Source organism: Oncorhynchus tshawytscha, linkage group LG03 (genome assembly GCF_018296145.1).
Source record: "Oncorhynchus tshawytscha isolate Ot180627B linkage group LG03, Otsh_v2.0, whole genome shotgun sequence".
NCBI classification, from domain to species: Eukaryota; Metazoa; Chordata; class Actinopteri; order Salmoniformes; family Salmonidae; genus Oncorhynchus; species Oncorhynchus tshawytscha.
This window is the reverse complement of record NC_056431.1, coordinates 53435558-53462563: the sequence shown is the minus strand read 5'-3', so window position 1 is coordinate 53462563 and position 27006 is coordinate 53435558. Positions and strand designations below refer to the sequence as shown.

The 27006-nt window shown below is 40.7% G+C and overlaps 2 protein-coding genes across 6 annotated transcripts in view; one reads left to right on the top strand and one right to left on the bottom strand.

Annotated features, from left to right (window-relative positions):
• Window positions 1-1176: 1176 nt before the first annotated feature.
• pofut2 (protein O-fucosyltransferase 2) lies at window positions 1177-16904 on the bottom strand. 2 transcript variants are annotated; one of them, XM_024413986.1, is made up of 9 exons: window positions 16750-16904; window positions 11541-11791; window positions 7235-7379; window positions 6778-6888; window positions 6469-6535; window positions 4590-4715; window positions 4186-4366; window positions 2574-2697; window positions 1177-1547 (listed from the first exon to the last, which is right to left on the bottom strand). In XM_024413986.1, exons 1-9 carry the CDS (start codon window positions 16767-16769, stop codon window positions 1394-1396), a joined length of 1179 nt encoding a protein of 392 aa, XP_024269754.1. In that variant the 5' UTR covers window positions 16770-16904; the 3' UTR covers window positions 1177-1393. The 2 variants fall into 2 exon arrangements, with proteins under 2 accessions (XP_024269754.1, XP_024269746.1); XM_024413978.2 differs by lacking the exon at window positions 16750-16904 and adding an exon at window positions 15825-16047.
• A 5388-nt stretch (window positions 16905-22292) lies between these two features.
• The window catches only part of myo1b (myosin IB), a 138892-nt gene continuing 134178 nt past the window's right edge, over window positions 22293-27006 (top strand). For 2 of the 4 annotated variants that reach the window (XM_024407379.2, XM_024407367.2), the window contains exon 1: window positions 22295-22513. The gene's annotated coding sequence lies outside the window, so the exon portion shown is untranslated. Of the gene's footprint in view, window positions 22514-27006 lie in introns of all 4 variants that reach the window. The other 2 variants (XM_024407347.2, XM_042319668.1) reach the window with 2 other exon arrangements.

The following is a 27006-nucleotide window of genomic DNA, read 5'->3' as shown; positions in this document are numbered from 1 at the left end:
AAGCTTCCCACAATAAGTTGGGTGAATTTTGGCCCATTCCTCCTGACAGAGCTTGTGTAACTGAGTCAGGTTGGTAGGCATCCTTGCTCACACATGCTTTTTCAGTTGTCAGCAAATGTTCTATATGATTGAGGTCAGGGCTTTGGGATGGACACTACCTTGACTTTGTTGTCCTTAAGCCATTTTGCCACAACTTTGGAAGTATGCTTGGGGTCATTGTCCATTTGGAAGACCCATTTGCGACCAAGCGTTAACTTCCTGACTGATGTCTTGAGATGTTGCTTCAATATATTCACATAATTTTCCTCCTCATGATGCCATCTATTTTGTGAAGTGCACCAGTACCTCCTGCACCCTCACAACATGATGCTGCCACTCCCGTGCTTCACGGTTGGGATGGTGTTCTTTGGCTTGCAAGCTACCCCCTTTTTCCTCCAACATAATGATGGTCATTATGGCCAAACAGTTCTATTTTTGTTTCATCAGACTCCAAAAATGATGATCTTTGTCCCCATGTGCAGTTGCAAACCGTAGTTTGGCTTTTTTATGGCGGTTTCGGAGCAGTGGCTTCTTCCTTGCTGAGCGGCCTTTCAGGTTATTTCGATATAGGACTCGTTTTACTGTGGATATAGATAATATGTACCTGTTTCCTCCAGCTTTTTCACAAGGTCCTTTGCTGTTGTTCTGGGATTGATTTGCAATTTTTGCACCAAAGTACGTTCATCTCTAGGAGACAGAATGCGTTTCCTTCCTGAGTGGTATGATGGCTGCGTGGTCCCATGGTGTTTATACTTGCGTACTATTGTTTGTACAGATGAACGTGGTACTTCAGGCATTTGGAAATTGCTCCCAAGGATGAACCAGACTTGTGGAGGTCTATAATGTTTTTCTGAGGTCTTGGCTTATTTATTTTGATTTTCCCACAATGTCAAGCAGAGGCACTGAGTTTGAAGGTAGGCCCTGAAGTACATCCACAGGTACACCTCCGATTGACTCAAATGTCAATTAGTCTATCAGAAGCTTCTAATGCCATGACATCACTTTCTGTAATTTTCCAAGCTGTTTAAAGGCACAGTCAATTTAGTGCATGTATTCTTCTGACCCACTGGAATTGTGATACAGTGAATTCTAAGTGAAATGATCTGCCTGTAAACAATTGTTGGAAAAATTTGTTGTGTCATGCACAAAGTAGATGTCCTAACCGACTTGCCAAAACTACAGTTTGTTAACAAGACATTTGTGGAGTGGTTGAAAAACGAGTTTTAATGACTCCAACCTAAGTGTATGTAAACGTCCGACTTCAAATGTATATATAAAAATAACAAAGCTCCACTTTAACACTGCAATTGGCATGTTCTTTAAGAGCTGTTGAGAGGGGTGTCACGTCATTGCATCAGTAAACTATTTTCCAGTGTGTGGGCTGTTCACACTCCTTCTCGCTGTCCCCACAGAAGCGGTTGTAGGTAGTTTTGGGGTCGAATCCCAGAATCTCTCTCTCCTCGTGGATCCGGAAAGAAAAGGTCGACACAGATGTTCCGATAAAATACCTGGGAAATGGGAGGGCGATAGAGGGAATTCAATTCAATGCAACTATATCTATCCCACCAGGGGCAATTAAGAAAGACAAGTCCGTTTTACAAGTATCAAATCAATAGAAAGTCTTCAACACATGAAACACAGTATACAATAGACTTCACATTCCTCATCACCCCATACAGTACACAACAGGCTAATAATATTGAATTAAATGCAGTGCAAATATTCTAAAGTGCAGTAGAAGTGTAATGATGTGTTAAACACTCCAGTACTGTAATAGATTTCTAGTGGTGTGATCCAGAAACTAACGTGACTGGAATGCACCCTCAGACCATGTGATTATAAGGGACAATGGCTTTCAGGTCCATATGTGGGTCTGACGTACACAGGTGACAAAGACAACTATTGTACCATATGATCTGTTAGTTCAGTTGAAAAGATTTACTTAATTTAACAGCAGAATCTTAGACAACATAGAGTACAATATATATACAGTATGTTTGAAGTACAGAGTCTTATCATGAACACCTAGATCTGCCATCTCACATTTAAAATGGGATACAAAAACTTCAATGATCTTACTTTACTCCTTCAAGCGTATTTAAATTATTCTGTTTATCCCTCTATCATGGGTGGCTTATTACATTTAAACATTTTGATGTCGAGTAATGATGATGTAAAGCAAACCTCAAATATTTTAAGGAATTGTTTCGGACTATTTTTACATGCTCTGACAATCGAATTCCCTTTACAGACATTTGATAAAAATATGATCTTAAAGGAAACTTACAGCCTAATAAAATAATTATAATACTGTAAGTGGTATCACATGACCCACTATCCTACAGAACGTGAGGGTAACAAAAGCTGTTTAACTACAGTATGCTCGTGTGCACTTCAACAAAAGAAAAGTACAAGAATGTCTGCATCATGTGTACTTGTCACAGCTCCCCACCCTCAGTCTGCACACATTGTGCAACACTTTCTTTCAACTGAATGGTGGAACATAGAAGCATTCATTGTGAGGAGAGCTGTACCTGGCATGTGCGCAGATCCATTGGTCGACGATAGCCACGCCCCCGTCCTTGAGTAGTTCCAGGTCCTCCCAGGTTGGTTCAAAGCGTGTAATCTCTGGTAATATCTTCTTCAGCTCCTCCAGCTCTGCACAAGACAGACAGATGCCTCATCAGGAACACACTGGCCTTAGAGCCATACTCTGACTGGCCCTATTGTCTAAATCTAGAGATTAGATTAGAAAAGTGTATTGAAGTGTCACTCCACAATGACACAATAATACAAAAACAACAACTCAAATTTAGTTTTGAGACACTAAAAAACAATCATAGTCAAACATGGTACAGGCGTTCTCTACTGTATAATACATTATATCATACACATGTAAGCATAATCAAAAAACAAAGTACAGTAGAAAAAGGACAATTAGTCATTTATAAAGAAACATCCCTGTTGGGGGATAAGGTGGCAGGCTTTGGCACAGGTATTTACATTATTGTAACCTGATAAAATTTCACACAATTTGTTATTTTCATCGAGACTGTTAAAATTATAATTTTGTCTGGAGAGCTGACGAAAAAGACAATCCTTAATGTCATTGTATAACCCACAGACACTCTGCAACGGTTGTCGTCCAGAGAAAGAGAGGAGGACCAATGCGCAGCGTGGTAAGTGTTCATATTTTTTATAAAACAGCTGAACAAAACAAAAACGACAAACGAACAGTCCTGTAAGGTGATGAAAAACACTAAACAGAAAATAATCACCCACAGAACACAGGTGGGAAAAGGCTACCTAAGTATGATTCTCAATCAGAGACAACGATCGACAGCTGCCTCTGATTGAGAACCATACCAGGCCAAACACAGAAATACAACATAGAAAAAGAACAGACTACCCACCCTAACTCACGCCCTGACCAAACTAACACAAAGACATAATTGTTACGGCTTTCTAGGTGTGAAGGAGAGTCGGACCAAAATGCAGCGTGTAGATTGCGATCCATGTTTAATAACGAACGGAAAACACGAATCAATAACAAACACTACAAAAACAATAAACGTAACGAAAACCGAAACAGCCTATACTTGTGTAACCTAACACATAGACAGGAACAAGGACACTAAGGACAATCACCCACGACAAACTCAAAGAATATGGCTGCCTAAATATGGTTCCCAATCAGAGACAACGATAAACACCTGCCTCTGATTGAGAACCACTCCAGACAGCCATAGACCTTGCTAGATAACCCCACTAGCTACAATCCCAATACATACACACCAAAACCCCAAGACAAAACACACCACAATACAAAAACCCCATGCCACACCCTGGCCTGACCCAATACATGAAGAAAAACACAAAATACTTAGACCAGGGCGTGACAATAATAAAGGAACTAAGGTCAGAACATGACACTCTCTGTGGAGTAGCCTACAGACAGCATAAACCTGCCAAACCTCTACTGGGTTATTTGGTTGGGGTCAATTCCATTTCAAAAGTCAACTGAAATTCTAATTCCTAACACAATTATTTTGTTATTTTCTTAGGGCTGCAAATATGAATGGCTTTATTTTCAACATATTTATTTTGCATTCAACATCAATCAATGGCACCAAAGTACAACTGTACCTTCCTCATCTGCATCAGTGGCAACAAAGACTCTGTCTAGTTTGTTTTTCTTCATGAGGTCCCTGATCTTCTTGACAGCTCCTTTGAGGCTGGGCACATCCTCTCTGTGACCCCAGATAAAATCCTTCCTTCTCAGGTGGACACCCAGGTACGGCCCCCCTCTGGCAGAACCCAGCTTATTCTGAGTTTACACACAGAAATTAATAACACGTCAAACCATTCATGCCCAATTAAAAGTACCCACTAATAGCAAAACATAACTATTCTTAGCTTAAGACACACCCCCCCCCCCCATTTTTCCCACACAGTACATGTTGCTAGTGCAACAAGTAATCAATGTGGATAGATAAATACATGTAATTTAAATGTGCGAGGCGTGTATGTATGTGAAAAGGTCTGAAAACCTTAATGCGAGTCCAGTCCTCATTGTATACGGTCTGGTCCTGCTCATCTGTGGAGTTCAGGTACTTTGCACGGAACTCGTCCCCTAGGAGACGCAGGTGTTTGGAAAAGACCATACTGCGGCGAGTCTACAGAGGAGAAGACACAAAAAGACTTAGACAAAATGGAGGAGTGTTAAACAAATCAGGAAAGAACTATTCACAACTCTGCATTAAAGTAACTATCCAGTGTTACCAGATTTCTATGAAATATGACCTATAATTAATTACAATATACAGTTGAAGTCGGAAATTTACATACACCTTAGCCAAATACATTTAAACTCAAAATGTATTTGCTGACATTTAATCCTAGTAAAAATTCCCTGTCTTAGGTCAGTTAGGATCACCAATTTATTTTAAGAAAGTGAAATGTCAGAATAATAGTAGAGAGAATGATTTATTTCAGCTTTAATTTCTATCATCACAATCCCAGTGGGTCAGAAGTTTACATACACTCAATTAGTATTTGGTAGCATTGCCTTTCAATTGTTTAACTTGGGTCAAATGCTTCGGGTAGCCTTCCACAAGCTTCCCACAATAAGTTGGGTGAATTTTGGCCCATCCATCCTGACAGAGGTGGTGTAACTGAGTCAGGTTTGTAGGCCTCCTTGCTCGCACACGCTTTATCAGTTCTGCCCACAAATTTTCTATGGGATTGAGGTCAGGGCTTTGTGATGGACACTCCAATACCTTGACTTTAATGTCCTTAAGCCATTTCGCTACAATTTTGGAAGTATGATTGGGGTCATTGTCCATTTGGAAGACCCATTTGCGACCAAGCTTTAACTTCCTGACTGAAGTCTTGAGATGTTGCTTCAATATATCCACATAATTTCCCCCTCATGATGCCATCTATTTTATGAAGTGCACCAGTCCCTCTTGCAGCAAACACCCCCACAACACGATGCTGCCACCCCTGTGCTTCACGGTTGGGATGTTGTTCTTTGGCTTACAAGTCTCCCCCTTTTTCCTCCTAACAAGACGATGGTCATTATGGCCAAACAGTTCCATTTTTGTTTCATCAGACCAGAGGACATTTCTCCAAAAAGTACGATCTTTGTCTTCATGTGCAGTTGCAAACTGTAGTTAAAAAAAAATAATTATGGCGGTTTTGGAGCAGTGGCTTCTTCCTTGCTGAGCTGCCTTTCAGGTTACGTCGATATAAGACTTGTTTTACTGTGGATTTAGATAATTTTGTACCTGTTTCCTCCAGCATCTTCACACGGTCCTTTGCTGTTGTTCTGGGATTGTTTTGCACTTTTCACACCAAAGTACGTTCATCTCTAGGAGACAAAACGTATCTCCTTCCTGAGCGGTATGATGGCTGTGAGGTCCCATGGTGTTTATACTTACGTACTATTGTTTGTACAGATGAACGTGGTACCTTCAGGTGTTTAGAAACTGCTCAAAGGGATGAACCAGGCCTTGAAATACATCCACAGGTACACCTCCAATTGACTCAAATTATGTCAATTAGCCTATCAGAAGCTTCTAAAGCCATGACATAATTTTCTGGAATTTTCCAAGCTGTTTAAAGACACAGTCAACTTAGTGTATGTAAACGTCTGACCCACTGGAATTGTGTTACAGTGAATTATAAGTGAAATAATCTGTCTGTAAACAATTGTTGGAAAAATTACTTATGTCATGCAAAGTAGATGTCCTAACCGACTTGCCAAAACTAAAGTTTGTTAACAAGAAATGTGTGGAGTGGTTGAAAAACTAGTTTTAATGACTTCACCCTAAGTGTATGTAAACTTCCGACTTCAACTGTATGATTGTAGGTTGTTAACCATTACCAGACATAGATACATTCTTTACAACTTGGCATCAGACTTACATCCCAGTAGTCCTTTCCTGCGTAGTGATCATGGAGGACAGTCTCTGCTTTGTCCAACATCACAGAACTGCGGGGATATGAAAGGAAAGAGCTCCATCAGTGAACAAATGTCCACATCTCATACAGTACATACAACTCATCCAATGAAGACTATGCTGCTAACTCTAGAATATTACTTTTTGTTTTAGTTTAAATAGGAAGTCCACATTAAACCTGTAATAGTGGTATAATTAATACACATCCTTAGACAAGAAGATTAGGATTCAATAATTGTATCTATCTTAGCCAAACAGACATTTATTGACTCACGTTGATGTGATGTTGTTCTGCAGGAGTGGTGCCAGGATGGAGGCGTGGCCCTGAGCTGACAGACAAGTGACGTTCACACCCCTGGTTTCCTCGTAGCCCCAAAACCATCCTCTAACAGCGGGAAAGGAAGGAGAAGAAAGAGGTGAGACATGCTTTCAAATTAGGGAAAACTGCTCACAACAAACATGACAATTTTATTTATATGAATATAAGTCATACTCATTACACCCACTATACTACTACTACTACAGCTCGTTCCACTGCCATAAAACATATTTTAATAGCTGAAACAAGTATTTACCTTTGATAATTCAACTTCGCGAGACATAAAAGGTAGGTAAGCACAGATGCCAAACTCATTGTTAGTGTCCACATGCACTAGTCCTATGCATCTTGGAATGTATTGTGTTGAATGTATTGTGTTCCTATCCATCTCTGAACCTGGTGATTACTGTACCTGTAATAACCCTGTTTGTCTTTGGAGTACAATAACCGTTCAACGCAGGGTCGCTGGTCCACTTTCTCCTCCCATTTCCCGTCAGTCCACCCTTCAGCGTAGTTCTGTAGCACCAGGACCTGTTCAATAAATGGGCCTCCAGACTCTGGAGCCAAAAACACGGAAATATAACATGTTACTTTAAGCCTGAAGGTATAATGTTTTATATCTTCTTATAAGCATGTATAAGCCTTTATAACCATGTATCATTATGCATAAATTATACCTATGGAACAATCCTAAACAGAGGAAAAAAATGGAAATCAGCCAGACGTCAGGGAAAGTCGACCAACCACAAAAACATGGGCATTTACTCAAATGTCTGAGGGGTGACCAGAACGGTACTCTGATATTTTTCTTTTACAATGGCTTTTCCAGCACGATCCCAGCAACTATGGTGGATACAAAACCAGGCTAGCCGGGTACAGGGACTCGTTTCCAGCTGCGATGTAACTTAAGCATTACGATGATCATACCAGATGCATCATTATTTACGAGCACTAAATAATGCACTAAATCACAGATTGGGCACATCATTGCGCACATGTTGTCACATATTATGAAACACATTCAGGCAAAAATTACAGACAGCAGCCTAGTCGAAAAATATACAGTGCCTTGCGAAAGTATTCACCCCATCCTATTTTGATGCCTTACAACCTGGAAATAGATTTTTGGGGGGTTTGTATCATTTGATTTATACAACACTTTGAAGATGCAAAATATTTTGGGGGTGAAACAAACAAGAAAAAATACCAAAAACCTGAAAACTTGAGTGTGCATAACTATTATCCCCCCAAAGTCAATACGTTGCAGTGGAGGTTAACCGATTAAGATTTTTCAATGCCGCTACCGATACTGATTATTGGAGGATCAAAAAAGCCGATACCGATTAATTGGGCGATATTTGTAATAATGACAATTACAACAATACTGAATGAACACTTATTTTAACTTAAATAAATAATGAAACATGTTCAATTTGGTTTAAATAATGCAAAAACAAAGTGTTGGAGAAGAAAGTAAAAGTGCAATATGTGTCATGTAAGAAAGCTAACGTTTAAGTTCCTTGCTCAGAACATGAGAACATATGAAAGCTGGTGGTTCCTTTTAACATGAGTATTCAATATTTCCAGGTAAAAAGTTTTATGTTGTAGTTTTTATAGGAATTATAGGACTATTTCTCTCTATACCATTTGTATTTCATATACCTTTGACTATTGGATGTTCTTATAGGCACTTTAGTATTGCCAGTGTAACAATTACCTAAAACACAAGGCCAAATATACACTGGAGTTGCTTACCAAGACGACATTGAATGTTGCTGAGTGGCCTAGTTACAGTTTTAACTTAAATCAGCTTGAAAATCTATGGCAAGATTTGAAAATGGCTGTAGAGCAATGACCAACAACCAAATTGACAGAACATGAATGCATTTTTTAAAGAATAAAGGACAAATACTGTACAATCCAGGTGTGCAAAGTTCTTAGAGACTTACCCAGAAAGACTCTGTAATCGTTGCCAAAAGTGACATGTACTAACATGTATTGACTCAAGGGGTTGAATACTTATCTAATCGACATATAATTGTGTTTTAATTCAAGGTGTCAAAAAGAGGAAATACATTTAATGAGAGATATAAGAAAGATCAGGAAACTATATGTATTTTTCTTTACATATATTTTCCCATTTATTTTAGGCACTAAACTATCTCCATATACAGTGCATTCTGAAAGTTTTCAGACCCCTTCATTTTTGCCACATTTTTTTTACGTTACAGCCTTATTATAAATAGATTTTTTAAAATCCTCATCAATCTACACACATTACCCCATAATGACAAAGCAAAAACTGTTTTTTTAGAAACTTTATCAAATGTATTAAAAATAAAACTGAAATATTACATTTACATAAGTATTCAGACCCTTTATTCAGTACTTTAATGAAGCACCTTTGGCAGCGATTACAGCCTGGTGTTTTCTTGGTTATGACACTAAAAAGCTTGGCACACCAGTATTTGGGGAGTTTCTCCCATCGTTCACTGCAGATCCTCTCAAGTTCTGGATGGGGAGTGTCGCTGCACAGCTATTTTCAGGTTTCCCCAGAGATGTTCGATCGGGTTCAAGTCTGGCTGGGCCACTCAAGGATATTCAGAGACTTGTCCCGAAGCCACTCATTGTTGTCTTGGCTGTGTGCTTAGGGTCGTTGTCCTGTTGGAAGGTGAACCTTTGCCCCAGTCTAAGGTCCAAGCACCCTGGAGCAGGTTTTCATCAAGGATCTCAATCCCTTGATCCTGACTAGTCTCCCAGTTTCTGCAGCTGAAACACATCCACAGAGCATGATGCTGCCACCACCATGCGTCACCGTAGGGATGGTGCCAGGTTTCCTCCAGATGTGACACTTGGCATTCAGGCCAAAGAGTTCAATCAGACCAGAGAATCTTTTTTTCTCATGGTCTGAAATTCCTTTAGGTGCCTTTTGGCAAACTCCAAGCGGGCTGTCATGTGCCTTTTACTGAGGAGGGGCTTCCGTCTGGCCACTCTACCATAAAAGACCTGAGAGAGGAACTCTGGAGCTCTGTCTGAGTGACCATCAGGTTCTTGGTCAACTACCTGACCAAGGCCCTTCTCCCCTGATTGCTCAGTTTGGCCGGCCGACCACCTCTGGGAAGAGTCTTGGTGGTTCCAAACTTCTTCCATTTAGGAATGATGGAGGCAACTGTGTTTTTGGGGAGCTTCAATGCTGCAGAAACATTTTGGTACCCTTCCCCAGATCTGTGCCTCAACACAATCCTGTCTCGGAGCTCTACAGACAATTCCTTCGACCTCATGTCTTGGTTTTTGCTCTGACATGCACTGTCATTGTTAAAAACCTGTTTTCACTTTGTAATTATGGAGTATTGTGGATAGATTGATGAGAAAAACATCCATATTTTTATTACATCATATCTTTTAAAAACATCCATATTAGAATAAGGCTGTAACGTAACAAAATGTGGAAAAAGGGAAGGGGTCTGAATACTTTCCAAATACACTATACTCCCACAAATGTTTTGAACTGGTACAAGGGATCTTCAGGCGAGTCTTTTGAGACTTGTGGGCATCCTAGAGCAAAACAACCGAGAAGTATATTGAACAAAAATATAAACCCAACATGTTAGTACCATTTTTCATGAGCTGAAATCCAAGAAAAGTTCCATAATCACAAAAAGCATATTTCTCTCAAATTATATGCACAAATGAGTTTACAACCCTGTTAGTGATCATTTCTCCTTTACCAAGATAATTCATCCACCAGACAGGTGTGGCATATCAATACGATGATTAAACAGCATGATCATTACACAGGTGCACCTTGTGCTGGGGACAATAAAAGGCCACTCTAAAATGTGCAGTTTTGTCCCACAACACAATGCCACCGATGTCTCAAGTTTTGAGGGAGCAGGCAATTGGCATGCTGACTGCAGGAATGTCCAACAGAGCTGTTGCGAGATAATTTCATGTTAATTTCGTTACCATAATCCGCTTCCAATGTAATTTTAGAGCATTTGGCAGTACATCCTAATGGCCTCACAACCGCAGACCATGTGTAACCACGCCAGCACAGGAGGGGGGGGGATTGGGGGGATTGCTGAGGAGTATTTATGTCTGTAATAAAGCCATTTTGTGGGAGAAAACTAACTTTGATTGGCTGGGCCTGGCTGAGTCCTGTGACCATGAGACATCCCAAAAATGGTTCTTCTCACAAAACAATTGTGTTCGTTAGAGTCTCATCCTGCCATAGAGTGGCTTGTAGGCCAAATCGTTCAGACGGTTTTGTGAGAAGACCAATTTTTGGGATGACTCGTGGTCTGACAAACACCACTCTAGCCACTCACCTTTCACCGCAGATGCAGAAGGGCTACATAGGCCCTTCTTTTTTTTATTACGTTAAGGGTTAAACCCACTTTGTAACATAACAAAATCTGAAAAAATTCAAGTGGTTTCTGAAGGCACTGCAGCCTATGTATTTTTTAAGGCAGTCATCTCGGATTTCATTTGAAAGATTTTATCCTTCACTTGTTTGTAACAATTGCAACATTGTATTTGTAGTCAACTTTGTAGTCACGTTATTAACGAAGGCTCGGGGAAACACATCGACCACTAAAGATACATGGTAAGATGGTTCTAACGATGATTGCTACGAAGGCTCTGGGAAACGAGGCCCAGCTCAGTTCGAATCAGGTCAGCTCTGTAGTGTGGAAAGGGTATGAGACTGCTGAACTCACCAGCTATAAACTCCTCGTACTCTATGACAGGCACGTTGCCCTGCAGGCTGGTGAGGCTGAAGAACTCTCCCCAGGGGATCCTGATCTGGTGGATGTCTGGGCTCTGCCAGTGGTAAAGACGTCCCCAGGGGGGCAGCACCAGCACCCAGTCACTGTGTCTCCTCAGGGTCTTCACCAGGGATGCCATGCGAATGTACACGTCCCGACGAAGGTTGAAACCCTCTGGGGGGTTGATGTCGTAAAGCAGGTACCTGGCAGCATAAAGATATAGAGATAGTATTATATGTTTCATTGTGTTTTATTAGGCTATGCGCCTGGCTGGCAGCCTCATAAACATGAGTTCTGTTGGAGCTAGACACTGCGGTCAAGTGAGACAATTTGTGTGCGTGAATACATAACACTTTACGGTATCATGTGTTTTCTGGTAGGGAAACTGAGTAGGATGCACTGTCATGCACAGATAGAGACAAGCGCCTTATCAACAATTATTTTTATACGATGCCCATATTATGCCAACTTAAAATATGGGTTAATATAACTGGTTAATCTTTATTACAGTGAACTTTGAGGTAACATTAATCAATTTTAACACAGTAAAATTGGATGGCAAACATTTTCTCATGTCTGCCACTAGTACATCACTAATCCATTGTCATTAACATTCAAAGCATAATATGCCCAAATTATGACAGCTACAAGATAAGAAAAACACTAGTTTTCTTTAAATTACAGTGACATTTGATGGATTATAATTACAGTTAAAATGGATGGTAAACATTTTGTAACATGTCTGCCACTAATACATTAGTAATCCATTGTCATTAAAATTGCAATGCATAGCATGCCCACATTATGCCAGCTTCAATACTAGAAAAACTCTAGTTTACTTTATATTGGAGTGAACTTCGATGAATTATAATTTTAAGACAGTCAAATTGGATATGAAACATTTTGACACGTCTGTACACTTATTTAAAAAAATGTTGCCAAAGGAAAGCCATTTTTCACATCTGTAAATCTTAACAAACTTGTTTTTCTCTGAGAATAGACATTTTCCTTAAGGGGATGTACCCCCAATCTACCCTATCACCAGTATTTACATCCACATTTGAAGTAGAGGTTGACCGATTATGATTTTTCAACGCCGATACCGATACGGATTATTGGAGGACCAAACATAGCTGATACCGATTAATCGGCTGATTTTTAAAATGTATTTGTAATAATGACAATTACAACAATACTGAATGAACACTTATTTTAACTTAATATAATACATCAATAAAATCAATTTAGCCTCAAATAAATAATTAAACATGTTCAATTTGGTTTAAATAATGCAAAAACCAAGTGTTGGAGAAGAAAGTAAAAGTGCAATATGTGCTAACGTTTCAGTTCCTTGCTCAGAACATGAGAACATATGAAAGCTGGTGTTTCCTTTGAACACGAGTCTTCAATATTCCAAGGTAATAAGTTTTAAGTTGTAGTTATTATAGGACTTATGGGACTATTTCTCTCTATACCATTTGTATTTCATATACCTTTGACTATTGGGTATTCTTTTTAGGCAATTTAGTATTGCCAGTGTAACAGTATAGCTTCTGTCTCTCTCCTCGCCCCTACCTGGGCTCGAAACAGGAACACAGACAACAGCCACCCTCGAAGCATCGTTACCCATCGCTCCACATAAGCCGCAGCCCATGCAGAGCAAGAGGAACAACTACTCCAAGTCTCAGAGCGAGTGACGTCACAGATTGAAGCGCTATTAGCGCGCACCCTGCTAACTAGCTAGCCATTTCACATCGGTTACACCAGCCTAAACTCGGGAGTTGTTAGGCTTGAAGTCACAAACAGCTCAATGCTTGAAGCATTGTGAAGACCTGCTGGCTAAACACAAGAAAGTGCTGTTTGAATGAATGCTTACGAGCCTGCTGCTGCGTACCATCGCTCAGTCAGAGTGCTCTATCAAATATCAAATCAGACTTAATTATAACATAATAACACATAGAAATATGAGCCTTAGGTCATTAATATGGTAGAATCCGGAAACTATCATTTCGATAACAAAATGTTTATTCTTTCAGTGAAATACGGAACCGGTCCGTATTTTATCTAACGGGTGGCATCCCTAAGTCTAAATATTGCTGATACATTGTACAATCTTCAATGTTATGTCAAAATTACGTGAAATTCTGGCAAATTAGTTCGCAACAAACCAGGCGGGCCAAACTGTTGCATATACCCTGACTCTGTGTGCAATGAACGCAAGAGAAGTGACACAATTTCACCTGGTTAATATTTCCTGCTAACCTGGATTTCTTTTAGCTAAATATGCAGGTTTAAAAATAAATACTTCTGTGTATTGATTTAAGAAAGGCAGTCCTTTTTCGCGAATGCGCACCAATATCGATTATATGCAACGGAGGACACGCTAAATGAACTAGTAATATCATCGACCATGTATAGTTAACTAGTGATTATGATTGATTGATTGTTTTTTATAAGATAAGTTTAATGCTAGCTAGCAACTTAACTTGGCTTCTTACTGCATTCATGTAACAGGCAGGCTCCTCGTGGAGTGCAATGAGAGGCAGGTGGTTAGAGCGTTGGACTAGTTAACCGTAAAGTTGCAAGATTGAATCCCCGAGCTGACAAGGTAAAAATCTGTCGTTCTGCCCCTGAACGAGGCACCCACCGTTCCTAGGCCGTCATTGAAAATCAGAATGTATTCTTAACTGACTTGCCTAGTTAAATAAAAGGTGTAAAAATAAATAAATAAAATCAGCCAAATTGGCGTCCAAAAATACCGATTTTCGATTGTTATGAAAACAAATGAATCGGCCACTCCGATTAATCGGTCGACTTCTAATTTGAAGGATATTTTTTCCTTTAAAGTTATATAAAGTACAACAAGTAGTAAAGTAACAAGTAATAAACAAGATGTTTCAAAGGGATAGATAGTAAAAAAAATATATATATTTTTTTTAAACAAGTGTTCACCTGCAATAAATAAGGTAGCTCATCTTGCTACCAACCCAAGTTGTCCATCCAAAACATTGAGTTAATCAGGCGCCCCCATGTCAGTTAACCTCTCCATAAATATCACTCTAAAACACCCATGAGTTAGTATTTGTAGTTTTTTTCAGCCTGAGGGCTAGTCCACTATATCTTTCTGCGATTTCAACAAATGTTATTTACTGACACTATACTGGTCTGTAGTGTGCGATCTGGTAGGCCTATGATTTCTTCCTCTATGTCCGTCCTTATGTATATTATGGGCAGGTATGGCTGACACGTTTTCTTGAAAAGACGGCACACTTTGACCAGGGTCATCACCATGGTTTTTTCTTCTGCTGCATGTTTCACGATTTCAACCATCTTAGATGGCATTGTAGCTGTCATAATATGTGCATGTTATGCTTTGCAATGTTAATGACAATGGATTAGTAATGTACTAGTGTCAAACGTGATAAAAACTTTACCATTCAATTTTACTGTGTAAAAATGAAATAAACGATTTCGTATAATTTTGATTATGGAAGATTGAATATGTGTGCTTCAAACTATTTGCGTAGAATGATTTGTAGCTATCATCTATCTATCTGTACATGACAGTGCATCAGACTCAGTTTCCCCACCAGAAAACACGCGACACCGTAAAGTGTTGTGTATTTGCGCACAATTTCACCCGAAAAATGAAGAGCGGATGGCTTTGCAAGTGTCTGCTCACTTGAGGGCAGTGAGCTATACCTCCCATATACCCAGGTGACGTTCACTCATCGGCGGTCAGGCGGACAACTGTAGCCTACATTTTGTGTTAGTGTTGTGCCTGCCATACAGGTTTGATATGTTTTATTTGTATTTAACCTTTAACTAGGCAAGACAGTTAAGAACAAATTCTTATTTACAATGACAGCCTACCAAAAGGCCTCCTGCGAGGACGGAGGCTGGGATTAAAAATAAAACATATAGGACAAAACACACACCACAACACTACATACAGAGAGACCTGAGACAACATAGTATGGCAGCAACACAACATGGCAGCAGCACAAAACATGGAACCAACAACAGCAAAGGCATATTACCAGGCAGATTTAAATATATTCTCAGTTTATAGAATGATTTCTGATTACATTGTGTATCCCACGTCTTGAGCACATTTTTTACAACTAAAATGACTGCCCTAGAAGCAAATAACATATTCTATGCGTCCCAATAATACAATATTGAAATACAAGCTATAGCATATGTAGGCCATTGTGTTTAGCCTGCACCCCCTACCGTAGATCCCGTGCTGCTGCAACAGCCGGTGAAAAAACGCTATTTCCTGCTCGGAATGTATCTTCAATTTGACATTCGACGACTACAGCGCTCAACGCGAGAATAGACAAACACAATTTGATTAAAGATTGCACAGAAAAAAGCCACAACACTGGCGATTTGAAACCTCTGCTAAATCTGTGGTCCGCCATTTTTTATTTAAGCAACGCACTTCCGGGAGTGTGAAGCGTCTGTGGTTACATAGCAACTGCATTGATTTGTGTAACAATTTGTTAACAGTGGGTGTGTTCGTAAAAGTAAATCTGCGCTCTGGTTGTTCGTAAATTCATCAGTTACTCTGCGCTTTGACACATTCAGACAAGAGTGCTCTGAAATCGTAGTAGATAGCCAGAGCGAATTTACGAACTCACCCAGTATCTGAATGCGTTACGGGATGTGTTAGCCGTTTCACATCCGTTACATTCGTAAATTCACTCTGGAGTACTCTCAAGACCGTTGTCAAATTGTCGTAAATTCAGAGCGTTGTCAGAATCATGTCTTTATTGTTCTGAAACTTCTGTATGTTTAATGTTAATTTTTATTGTTTATTTCACTTTTGTATATTATCTACCTCACTTGCTTTGGCAATGTTAACACACGTTTCCCATGCCAATAAAGCCCCTTGAATTGAATTGTCCGTTCGTAAATTCAGAGCCTTTCGTTATCGGAGCGTTCAGAGCACACACTGGACGCTCTGGCGGTGGAGTAGGGTTGATCCGAGTGTTCTGACCTCACAACGGCAGTCAAGCGCCGAAGCTTGCTAGCTACTTCCAGACACAAATGATAGAACACCTCACTGACTAGTTTACTCGCCCTAGCAGAGCTGTTTTCATGTTATCCAGAGCGTTGGTGACTATAACTGTTCTGCTGTCAACAATGGACTTACGCTTTACTGACACGGGCCATATTCAACGGGTGTTGAGTGTTAGTAAATTCATCAGTTGTTCTGCGCTCTGGCACACAGACGAGAGTGGTCTGAAATCGGAGTAGATAGGTAGAGGGAATTTACGAACACACCCACAAGTATCACTACAAGATAGAAGAATGATCCCGATGTTTCACATCTGAAGCATCCGGTAGGCGTTTCCACTCACCACCAAATATGGTGATGAGAGGAAGCCCGGTGACCGGCAGTGGGAGAAGACGGAGCGAGATAGATTTTGGCCGATATTCTGCAATTTTTTTAATCAGCGAAACATTTGATCTCAATACAGTTTTTTATGTTCCAAAAAACTGCAGTCTTACGAACAGAGTGATCAACGTTTTGTAGACTTTAACCTTTGCCAAAGTTTTTTAAAATGTTTAATTACGTTGTTTAAAAGGAGTACAAGGCCCGATTGAGTTATTGCACACGCGCACTTCACAGAGTGGGAATGCAAAAAAACTGCGAGAACACGACAATAGGATCATGCAAGCTCTTGCTTGGCTCTGCCCGCCTCCTTCTTGTCTTGCCCACCATGATTCATTTGCTGCCGTTGGAAACGACAGGCAGTGGTCTATCTTGGGTTAGTTATACAACTCTTTGGCATCACCTGCCAATGTATGCTTGTGTGAAGGGGGTAGATTTTTAGGCTGCTCAATTATATTATACCTAATTTTCTTTCTATAAATTTACATTATGTGCACAGACTGTAAGATTGGAATACGCTGATTCGGTGAGCGAGTTCATTACAACGTGCGTTGAAGATGTCGTTCCCATAGCAACGATTAAAACATTCCCAAACCAGAAACCGTGGATTGATGGCAGCATTCGCGTGAAACTGAAAGCGTGATTACAAAAAGAAAACCAGCCCCGTCACGGACCAGGATGTCTTGCTCCCAGGCAGACTAAATAACTTGTTTGCCCGCTTTGAGGACAATACAGTGCCACTGACACGGCCCGCAACCAAAACATGCGGACTCTCCTTCACTGCAGCCGACGTGAGGAAAACATTTAAACGTGTTAACCCTCGCAAGGCTACAGGCCCAGACGGCATCCCCAGCCGTGCCCTCAGAGCATGCGCAGACCAGCTGGCTGGTGTGTTTACGGACATATTCAATCAATCCCTATCCCAGTCTGTTGTTCCCACATGCTTCAAGAGGGCCACCATTGTTCCTGATCCCAAGAAAGCTAAGGTAACTGAGCTAAATGACTACCGCCCCATAGCACTCACTTCCGTCATCATGAAGTGCTTTGAGAGACTAGTCAAGGACCATATCACCTCCACCCTACCTGACACCCTAGACCCACTCCAATTTGCTTACCGCCCAAATAGGTCCACAGAAGATGCAATCTCAACCATACTGCACACTGCCCTATCCCATCTGGACAAGAGGTATACCTATGTGAGAATGCTGTTCATCGGCTACAGCTCGGCATTTAACACCATAGTGCCCTCCAAGCTCGTCATCAAGCTCGAGACCCTGGGTCTCGACCCCGCCCTGTGCAACTGGGTACTGGACTTCCTGACGGGCCGCCCCCAGGTGGTGAGGGTAGGCAACAACATCTCCACCCCGCTGATCCTCAACACTGGGGCCCCACAAGGGTGCGTTCTGAGCCCTCTCCTGTACTCCCTGTTCACCCACGACTGCGTGGCCACGCACGCCTCCAACTCAATCATCAAGTTTGCGGACGACACAACAGTGGTAGGCTTGATTACCAACAACGACGAGACGGCCTACAGGGAGGAGGTGAGGGCCCTCGGAGTGTGGTGTCAGGAAAATAACCTCACACTCAACATCAACAAAAGTAAGGAGATGATTGTGGACTTCAGGAAACAGCAGAGGGAACACCCCCCTATCCACATTGATGGAACAGTTGTGGAGAGGGAAGTAAGTTTTAAGTTCCTCGGCGTACACATCACAGACAAACTGAATTGGTCCACCCACACAGACAGTATCGTGAAGAAGGCGCAGCAGCGCCTCTTCAACCTCAGGAGGCTGAAGAAATTCGGCTTGTCACCAAAAGCACTCACAAACTTCTACAGATGCACAATCGAGGACATCCTGTCGGGCTGTATCACCGCCTGGTACGGCAACTGCTCCGCAAGGCTCTCCAGAGGGTAGTGAGGTCTGCACAACGCATCACCGGGGGCAAACTACCTGCCCTCCAGGACACCTACACCACCCGATGTTACAGGAAGGCCATAAAGATCATCAAGGACATCAACCACCCGAGCCACTGCCTGTTCACCCCGCTATCATCCAGAAGGCGAGGTCAGTACAGGTGCATCAAAGCTGGGACCGAGAGACTGAAAAACAGCTTCTATCTCAAGGCCATCAGACTGTTAAACAGCCACCACTAACATTGAGTGGCTGCTGCCAACACACTGACTCAACTCCAGCCACTTTAATAATGGGAATTGATGGGAAATGATGTAAAATATATCACTAGCCACTTTAAACAATGCTACCTAATATAATGTTTACATACCCTACATTATTCATCTCATATGCATACGTATATACTGTACTCTATCATCTACTGCATCTTTATGTAATACATGTATCACTAGCCACTTTAACTATGCCACTTTGTTTACATACTCATCTCATATGTATATACTGTACTCAATACCATCTACTGTATCTTGCCTATGCCGCTCTGTACCATCACTCATTCATATATCTTTATGTACATATTCTTTATCCTCTTACACTTGTGTCTATAAGGTAGTAGTTTTGGAATTGTTAGCTAGATTACTTGTTGGTTATTACTGCATTGTCGGAACTAGAAGCACAAGCATTTCGATACGCTCGCATTAACATCTGCTAACCATGTGTATGTGACAAATAAAATATGATTTGATTTGATTTGAATACAATTTAGAAAGTCCCATTCCAGAAACATTCCACATCACTCAATTGATATTTTGGTATAATATGGCATATAATGAATATAATATAAGTATAGTAGAATATAAAAGCATCAGATCCTATAAATGTTACTTTCAGCTAGAGTAAATGTCACACTTGATATTTTGATAGAATATAATAGATCCTACAGATCATGTTACTTGGAACTATGCCATCTTCTGATGGCATTGAGGAGTACACCACATCGGTCACTGGCTTTATCAATAAGTGTATCGAGGACGTTGTCCCCACAGTGACTGTACATACATAGCCCAAACAGAAGCCATGGATTACAGGCAACATTCACACTGAGCTAAAGGATAGAGCTGCCGCTTTCAAGGTGTGGGACTCGGAAGCTTATAAGAAATCCTGCTATGCCCTCCGATGAACCATCAAACAGACAAAGCGAATTGTACTACCCCGGCTCCGGCGCTCGTTGGATGTGGCAGGGTCTGCGAACTATTACAGATTACAAAGGGAAGCAAAACCGCGAGCTGCCCAGTGACATGAGCCTACCAGACGAGCTAAATAACTTCTATGCTCGCTTCGAGGCAAGCAACACTGAGGCATGTATGAGAGCATCAGCTGTTCCGAATGACTGTGTGATCATGCTCTCCTTAGCCGACGTGAGTAAGACCTTTAAACAGGTCAACATTCACAAGGCCGCAGGGCCAGACGGATTACCAGGACGTGTGCTCCAGGCATGTGCTGACCAACTGGCAGGTGTCTTCACTGACATTTTCAACATGTCCCTGATTGAGTCTGTAATACCAACACACTCCAAGCAGGCCACCATAGTGCCCAAGAGCACTAAGGTAACCTGCCTAAATGACTATAGTAGCACTCATGTCCGTAGCCATGAAGTGCTTTGAAAGGCTGGTAATGGCTCACATTAACACCATTATCCCAGTAACCCTAGATGCACTCCAATTTGCAAACCGCTCAACCAGATCCACAGATGATGCAATCTCTATTGTACTCCACAATGCCCTTTCCCACCTGGACAAAAGGAACACCTACGTGAGAATGCTATTCATTGATTACAGCTCAGCGTTCAACACTATAGTGCCCTCGAAAGTCATCACTAAGCTAAGGATCCTGGGACTAAACACCTCCCTCTGCAACTGGATCCTGGACTTCCTGACGGGACGCCCCCATCATTAAGTTTGCAGGTGACACAACAGTGGTAGGCCTGATCACTGACGACGAGGCAACCTATAGGGAGGAGGTCAGAGACCTGACTGGGTGGTGCCAGAATAACAACCTATCCCTCAACGTAATCAAGACAAAAGAGATGATTGTGGACTACAGGAAAAGGCGGACCAAGCACATCCCCATTCTCATCAACAGGGCTGTAGTAGAGCAGGTTGAGAGCTTCAAGTTCGTTGGTATTCACATCACCAACAAACTATAATGGTCCAAACACACCAAGACAGTCGTTTAGAGGACACGACAAAACCTATTCCCCCTCAGAAGACTGAAAAGATTTGGCATGGGTCCTCAGATCCTCAAAAGGTTCTACAGCTGCAACATCGAGAGCATCACTGCCTGGTACGGCCCTAAAAGTTGTCAAAGACCCCAGCCACCCCAGACTGTTCTCTCTGCTACCACATGGCAAGCGGTACCAGAGCGCGAGCTTTGATTTGATTTGCTCTGTTAAACCTATTCTTTGGAATGACTTCAATAGCAACAGTGAATATATTTAGTTATGAAGAGGTTTCTTAATAATCATTCTCAACATAGCACATTGCTAATCGTCAGTGACAAATATAAAAGCTAAGCAGCGTTGGTTTTGATTAAAACCCTGGATGAGAGACCAAATAGCTGCACGTCAACTCTATTTTTCGGCGCACATGACAAATAAACTTGGATTTGATTTGAACTAGAGTAGGCTAACTGTCCCTATCAATATTTTGGAGCATAGTGTAGAATGGAATAGAATAGGTGCATCATTCCATAATTTGAGTTTGCTTATTGCAATTCCACCAATGTGAGATTAGAGCAGGGGTTCCCAAACTTTTAAACTAGGGGCCCCTCTTTCAGCATTGGGGAACATCCTGCACCTCCCACGTCTATTTCTATCAGCACAAGCACGGTTCATGACACAAACTGTTCACACCCCTTCTGTTGGTGGAGAGATTTTTGCAGGTTTAAAGCTAATTTCCTGCATTCCTACAGATTTTGTAATGCGGTGCAAAGAACATTTTGCCGTTTTAAAGCACATTTTCTTGCAATTCTATACATTTTGCCATGTCTAATGTGTATAGATCTGACAAAAAAATTAACAATATCTATGGGCTAAACAATCGAAATAAAAAAACGTTAGCTGTAAATGGGCTAGTTGATCTGGACTCTGATAAATTATAAATAGCTCTCTAAGGTTTGCAATGACTAACATAAGAGGAACTGATGACGCGCTACCCAATTTCGTCTCCCCACAGTTTTTGTTTGTTTGTTTTGCCACAAGAGGGCGATATTGCACTGTCAAATGCCTTCATCTCATCCTGGCAATGAGTTATGATAGTTATGATGATGCTGAGACTCAGACTCCGTTGTGAAGAGTTGAGGCATTTTTTTCTCTCCCTTAAAATCTCACCTAAAGTGATTGAGGGGCGCGTAGCAGCACGTGTGCAGCTAGCCACTCCCTTTGCCCGTAGTCCCTATCCGTTAGTGCTCCAGTGGAAGTCCTCATAGCCGGATGAGACACGCGTGCAGAATTCAGGGATAGAGTAAACTTTTTTCATCTGAAGAGATATCTCCGGGATTCTATATTGTCCTCCAGAGTGTATTTAGGGGACAACATTTCCAATTCGGAGGCAAGTTGAATAGTTTTATTCTCAACATTTTCCACGTTGTCTTCTTGAGTAGCCTAACACAAGAAGTTCTAGCCTAGCCATTGTTTGCAACTTTTTGCAAGCCTATCACTTGTTGGTGTTACTTTGTAATTGACAATTCAGCGTTGGTTGCATAATCTGATTTTTTTTAATAGCTAGAATTCTCCTTTCCGAAATGTGTCTAATCAGTAGGCTATTTGCCCATTCATATACATGGCCATACAACCCGTTCGTTCTTTAGCCCACACTAATGCCACCAGTCTCATGAGCTTTTATGTTCAAGATCTTCACATAGCACTAGCATATTCTGTAATTTCTTAAGTTGATTTGTATTACTTGTGGAATTTTAATGCCACGTGAAATCTTTATTTAGCGTTAAACTATCCCCTTAAATGTTTCAAGCATCCTTGCATTTGTTTGTCTTTGAATAGGCTACGTGTAGCTTGTATGTGTGATGGTTTTGTACTTTTCACTCAGAATCGTTTCGACCATTCCTGAGCTCTTGTTCTTTTTCGTGTGAGGGGAAAAGAGAAGTGGGTAGGCTACTAACGGGAGCGGGTGGGTCTACTTTTGTTACTCGTCTCACCTTGTCCAAATCTGTGGCGATTTTGTATTGTTAATTAAGAATGCACTCTAGTGATTTCAAACATCTGTGGTCAGTACGCTCGAACACAACAACAAGAGAGCGATACATAAATTGAAAGTTGTAGGACAAGGGTGGAAAAAAAATAACAGTGCAACTCTAAAAACAAAGCAGATGTCTTAAGGAGATTTCATGTATTCACTAGACTAGGCATCAATGTTACTGCCCTTACACTGCTCCACACTTCAGTCCACTATGCATAAGAATGTGATTTCACGCCAGAATAATGTACTTACATTGCATCCCCTTTGAAATATCCCGGAATGCAATACACTCACACACAGATTTGTAATGGAGATTGAAGTGTTTTACTAGCCTGCACAACATCTACTTTAAAGCCTAAAAAGCCCCCGTTGTTCTCTGAGAAACAAGACAGGAGAATCTCTGGGAAGTCTCTCTGCTTTTCCTCCTGCCGGAATTCCCTTTGGGATCCAGTGCCAGGCTTGCACTCTATAGGAACTTGGAAGCATGGAAAACTAATGCTTTGCAGAAGGCAAGGTCCCAAAAACATAAACCAGAATTGGGTTAGGTCTGCATTTTTAATGAAGCTTCAGTTGCAGCCAGGGTCTGGGTCTCTTGCTGTCTGTGTTTTTGTCTGGGACCTGACTAACCCAATATGTTGTCGCTGTGCTTCCTTCATACAAAGGAGAATTGTGCGCTGCTTTGTTTCGGCACTCAACTTTTTATGTTTATGGCATAGGGTCTTCTGTGTCACAAGTTGCCTAAGGGAAAGTCCACACAACGATTCTAGTTTCTACCCTTGAATATCAGTAGCTACTGTATGTTTGAAGTTCTGCTATGAAAGATACTGGTTCGGATGAAGTAGTTGAACCCAGGTGACTGTTATAAAGGTCTTGTATATGTTATTTGTCACCAGACCCACTGGCTCCAGGTCATCTACAAGTCCATGCTAGGTAAAGCTCCGCCTTATCTCAGTTCACTGGTCACGATGGCAACACCCACCCGTAGCACACGCTCCAGCAGGTGTATTTCACTGATCATCCCTAAAGCCAACACCTCATTTGGCAGCCTTTCCTTCCAGTTCTCTGCTGCCTGTGACTGGAACAAATTGCAAAAATCGTTGAAGTTGGAGAATTTTATCTCCCTCACCAACTTTAAACATCAGCTATCTGAGCAGCTAACCGATCGCTGCAGCTGTACATAGTCTATCGGCAAATAGCCCACCCAATTTACCTACCTCATCCCCATACTGTTTTTATTTATTTACTTTTCTGCTCTTTTGCACACCAGTATCTCTACCTGCACATGACCATCTGATTTTTATCACTCCAGTGTTAATCTGCAAAATTGTAATTATCCGCCTACCCCCTCATGCTTTTTGCACACAATGTATATACTCTTTTTTTTCTTTCTACTGTGTTATTGACTTTATTGTTTACTCCATGTGTAACTGTGTTGTCTGTTCACACTGCTATGCTTTATCTTGGCCAGGTCGCAGTTGTAAATAAGAACTTGTTCTCAACTAGCCTACCTGGTTAAATAAAGATGAAATAAAAATAGACATGATAAGATGAAGGATATTTGCTATCGCCGACTCAGCTATTCATTGCCAAAAGACCCAAAGTAATATGACATCCAAATGCACACTGTCATAACAACTAGAGGTCGACCGATTTATAATTAGGGCCGATTTCAAGTTTTCATAACAATTGGTAATCAGCCTTTTTGGATGTCGATTATGGTCGATTACGTTGCAATCTATGAGGAAACTGCGTGGCAGGCTGAACCCCTGTTACGTGAGTGCAGTGTCAAAAGGACCTTGTGGTTGCAATGAGCCAAGGTAAATTGCTAGCTGGGTGATTCTGCAACTACGGGCACTTCCATGTCCTCGGGTCAATTTTGAGGATTTTATATAAAAATAAAACAAATACAAATATTTGCATGTTAAGTTCACACTGGAATCACCCCATACTTTTTAAAACCTCTATCAAATATTTTAGCTTCTTTTCAGATGCATTTTATACCTCAATTTCACTTTTTTGCCCTTGACACAGACTTTTAAGCTTCTATGTTTTTCTATGAGAAAACAATAATTACACATTATATAATGTTATGTACTAGAGTCAATTAAATAAAATCTATATCAATATTTATTATGAGTATGCCCTTTTATTGCTTTTTTACACAATATACCTGTCCTTTGGGAGTGGTGTCATTTCCACCACTGAGGACAAATTCCTCATTAATATTATTTTTTTTCAAGAGAATGTTAATTTAGTTACCATATTGTTACACTGAAGCACATGGCTGCAGTGGACAGTTGTTCCAGATGTAATGTTCAGAAGTTGAAGAAAAATCTAGGTAAATTTTGCTTGTGTAGACAATATTTAAATTGTTAGTAATTTCCAAACAGGCTATAATTTATTTACTTTGTGGTAGAACTTATGATTTTAAAAAAAAAATCTATATATTTAGTGTAAACATTATGCTAGCTGTAATTAGAGGTCGACCGATTTATGATTTTTCAACACCGATACCGATTTATTGGCGCACCAAAAAAGCCGATACTGATTAATTATATATGGCAATTACAACAATACTGAATGAACAATGAACACTTTCATTTTAACTTAATATAATACAACAATAAAATCAATTTAGTCTCAAATAAATAATGAAACATGTTCAATTTGGTTTAAATAATGCAAAAACAAAGTGTTGGAGAAGAAAGTAAAAGTGCAATATGTGCCATGTAAAAAAGCTATTTTATTATAATTAAGTATGATTTGATAGAACAGTCTGACTCAGCGGTGGTAGGCAGCAGCAGGCTCGTAAGCATTCATTCAAACAGCACTTTCCTGTGTTTGCCAGCAGCTCTTCGCAATGCTTCAAGCATTGCGCTGTTTGACTTCAAGCCTATCAACACCCGAGATTAGGCTGGCAATACTAAAGTGCCTATTAGAACATTCAAATCAAATGACATTTTATTGGTCACATACACATGGTTAGTAGATGTTGTTGCGAGTGTAGCGAAGTGCTTGTGCTTCTAGTTCTGACCATGCAGTAATATTTAACAATTTCACAACTATCTTTTACACAAAAGTGTAAAGTCAAAGGTACATGAAATACAAATGGTATTTTGTAACACTGTGGTTTTGCATTATTTAAACCCAATTGAACATGTTACATTATTTATTTGAGACTAAGTAGATTTTTATTTACAGTTGAAGTCGGAAGCTTACATACACCTTAGCCAAATACATTCAAACTGTTTTTCACAATTCCTGACATTTAATCCTAGTAAAAATTCCCTTTTGTTACGTCAGGTAGGATCACCACTTTATTTTAAGAATGTGAAATGTCAGAATAAAAGAAGAGCGAAATTATTTATTTCAGCTATTATTTCTTTCATCACATTCCCAGTGGGTCAGAAGTTTACATACACTCAATTAGTATTTGGTAGCATTGTCTTTCAATTGTTTAACTTGGGTCAAACATTTCAGGTAGGCTTCTACAAGCTTCACACAATAAGTTGGGTGAATTTTTGGCCATTCCTCCTGACAGAGCTGGTGTAACTGAGTCAGGTTTGGAGGCCTCCTTGCTCGCACACGCTTTTTCAGTTCTGCCCACAAATTTTCTATGGGATTGAGGTCAGGGCTTTATGATGGCCACGTCAATACCTTGACTTTGTTGTCCTTAGGCCATTTTGCCACAACTTTGGAAGTATGCTTGGGGTCATTGTCCATTTGGAAGACCTATTTGCGACCAAGCTTTAACTTCCTGACTGTTGTCTTGAGATGTTGCTTCAATATATCCACACAATTTTCCTCCCCTCTTGATGCCATCTATTTTGAAGTGCACCAGTTCCTCC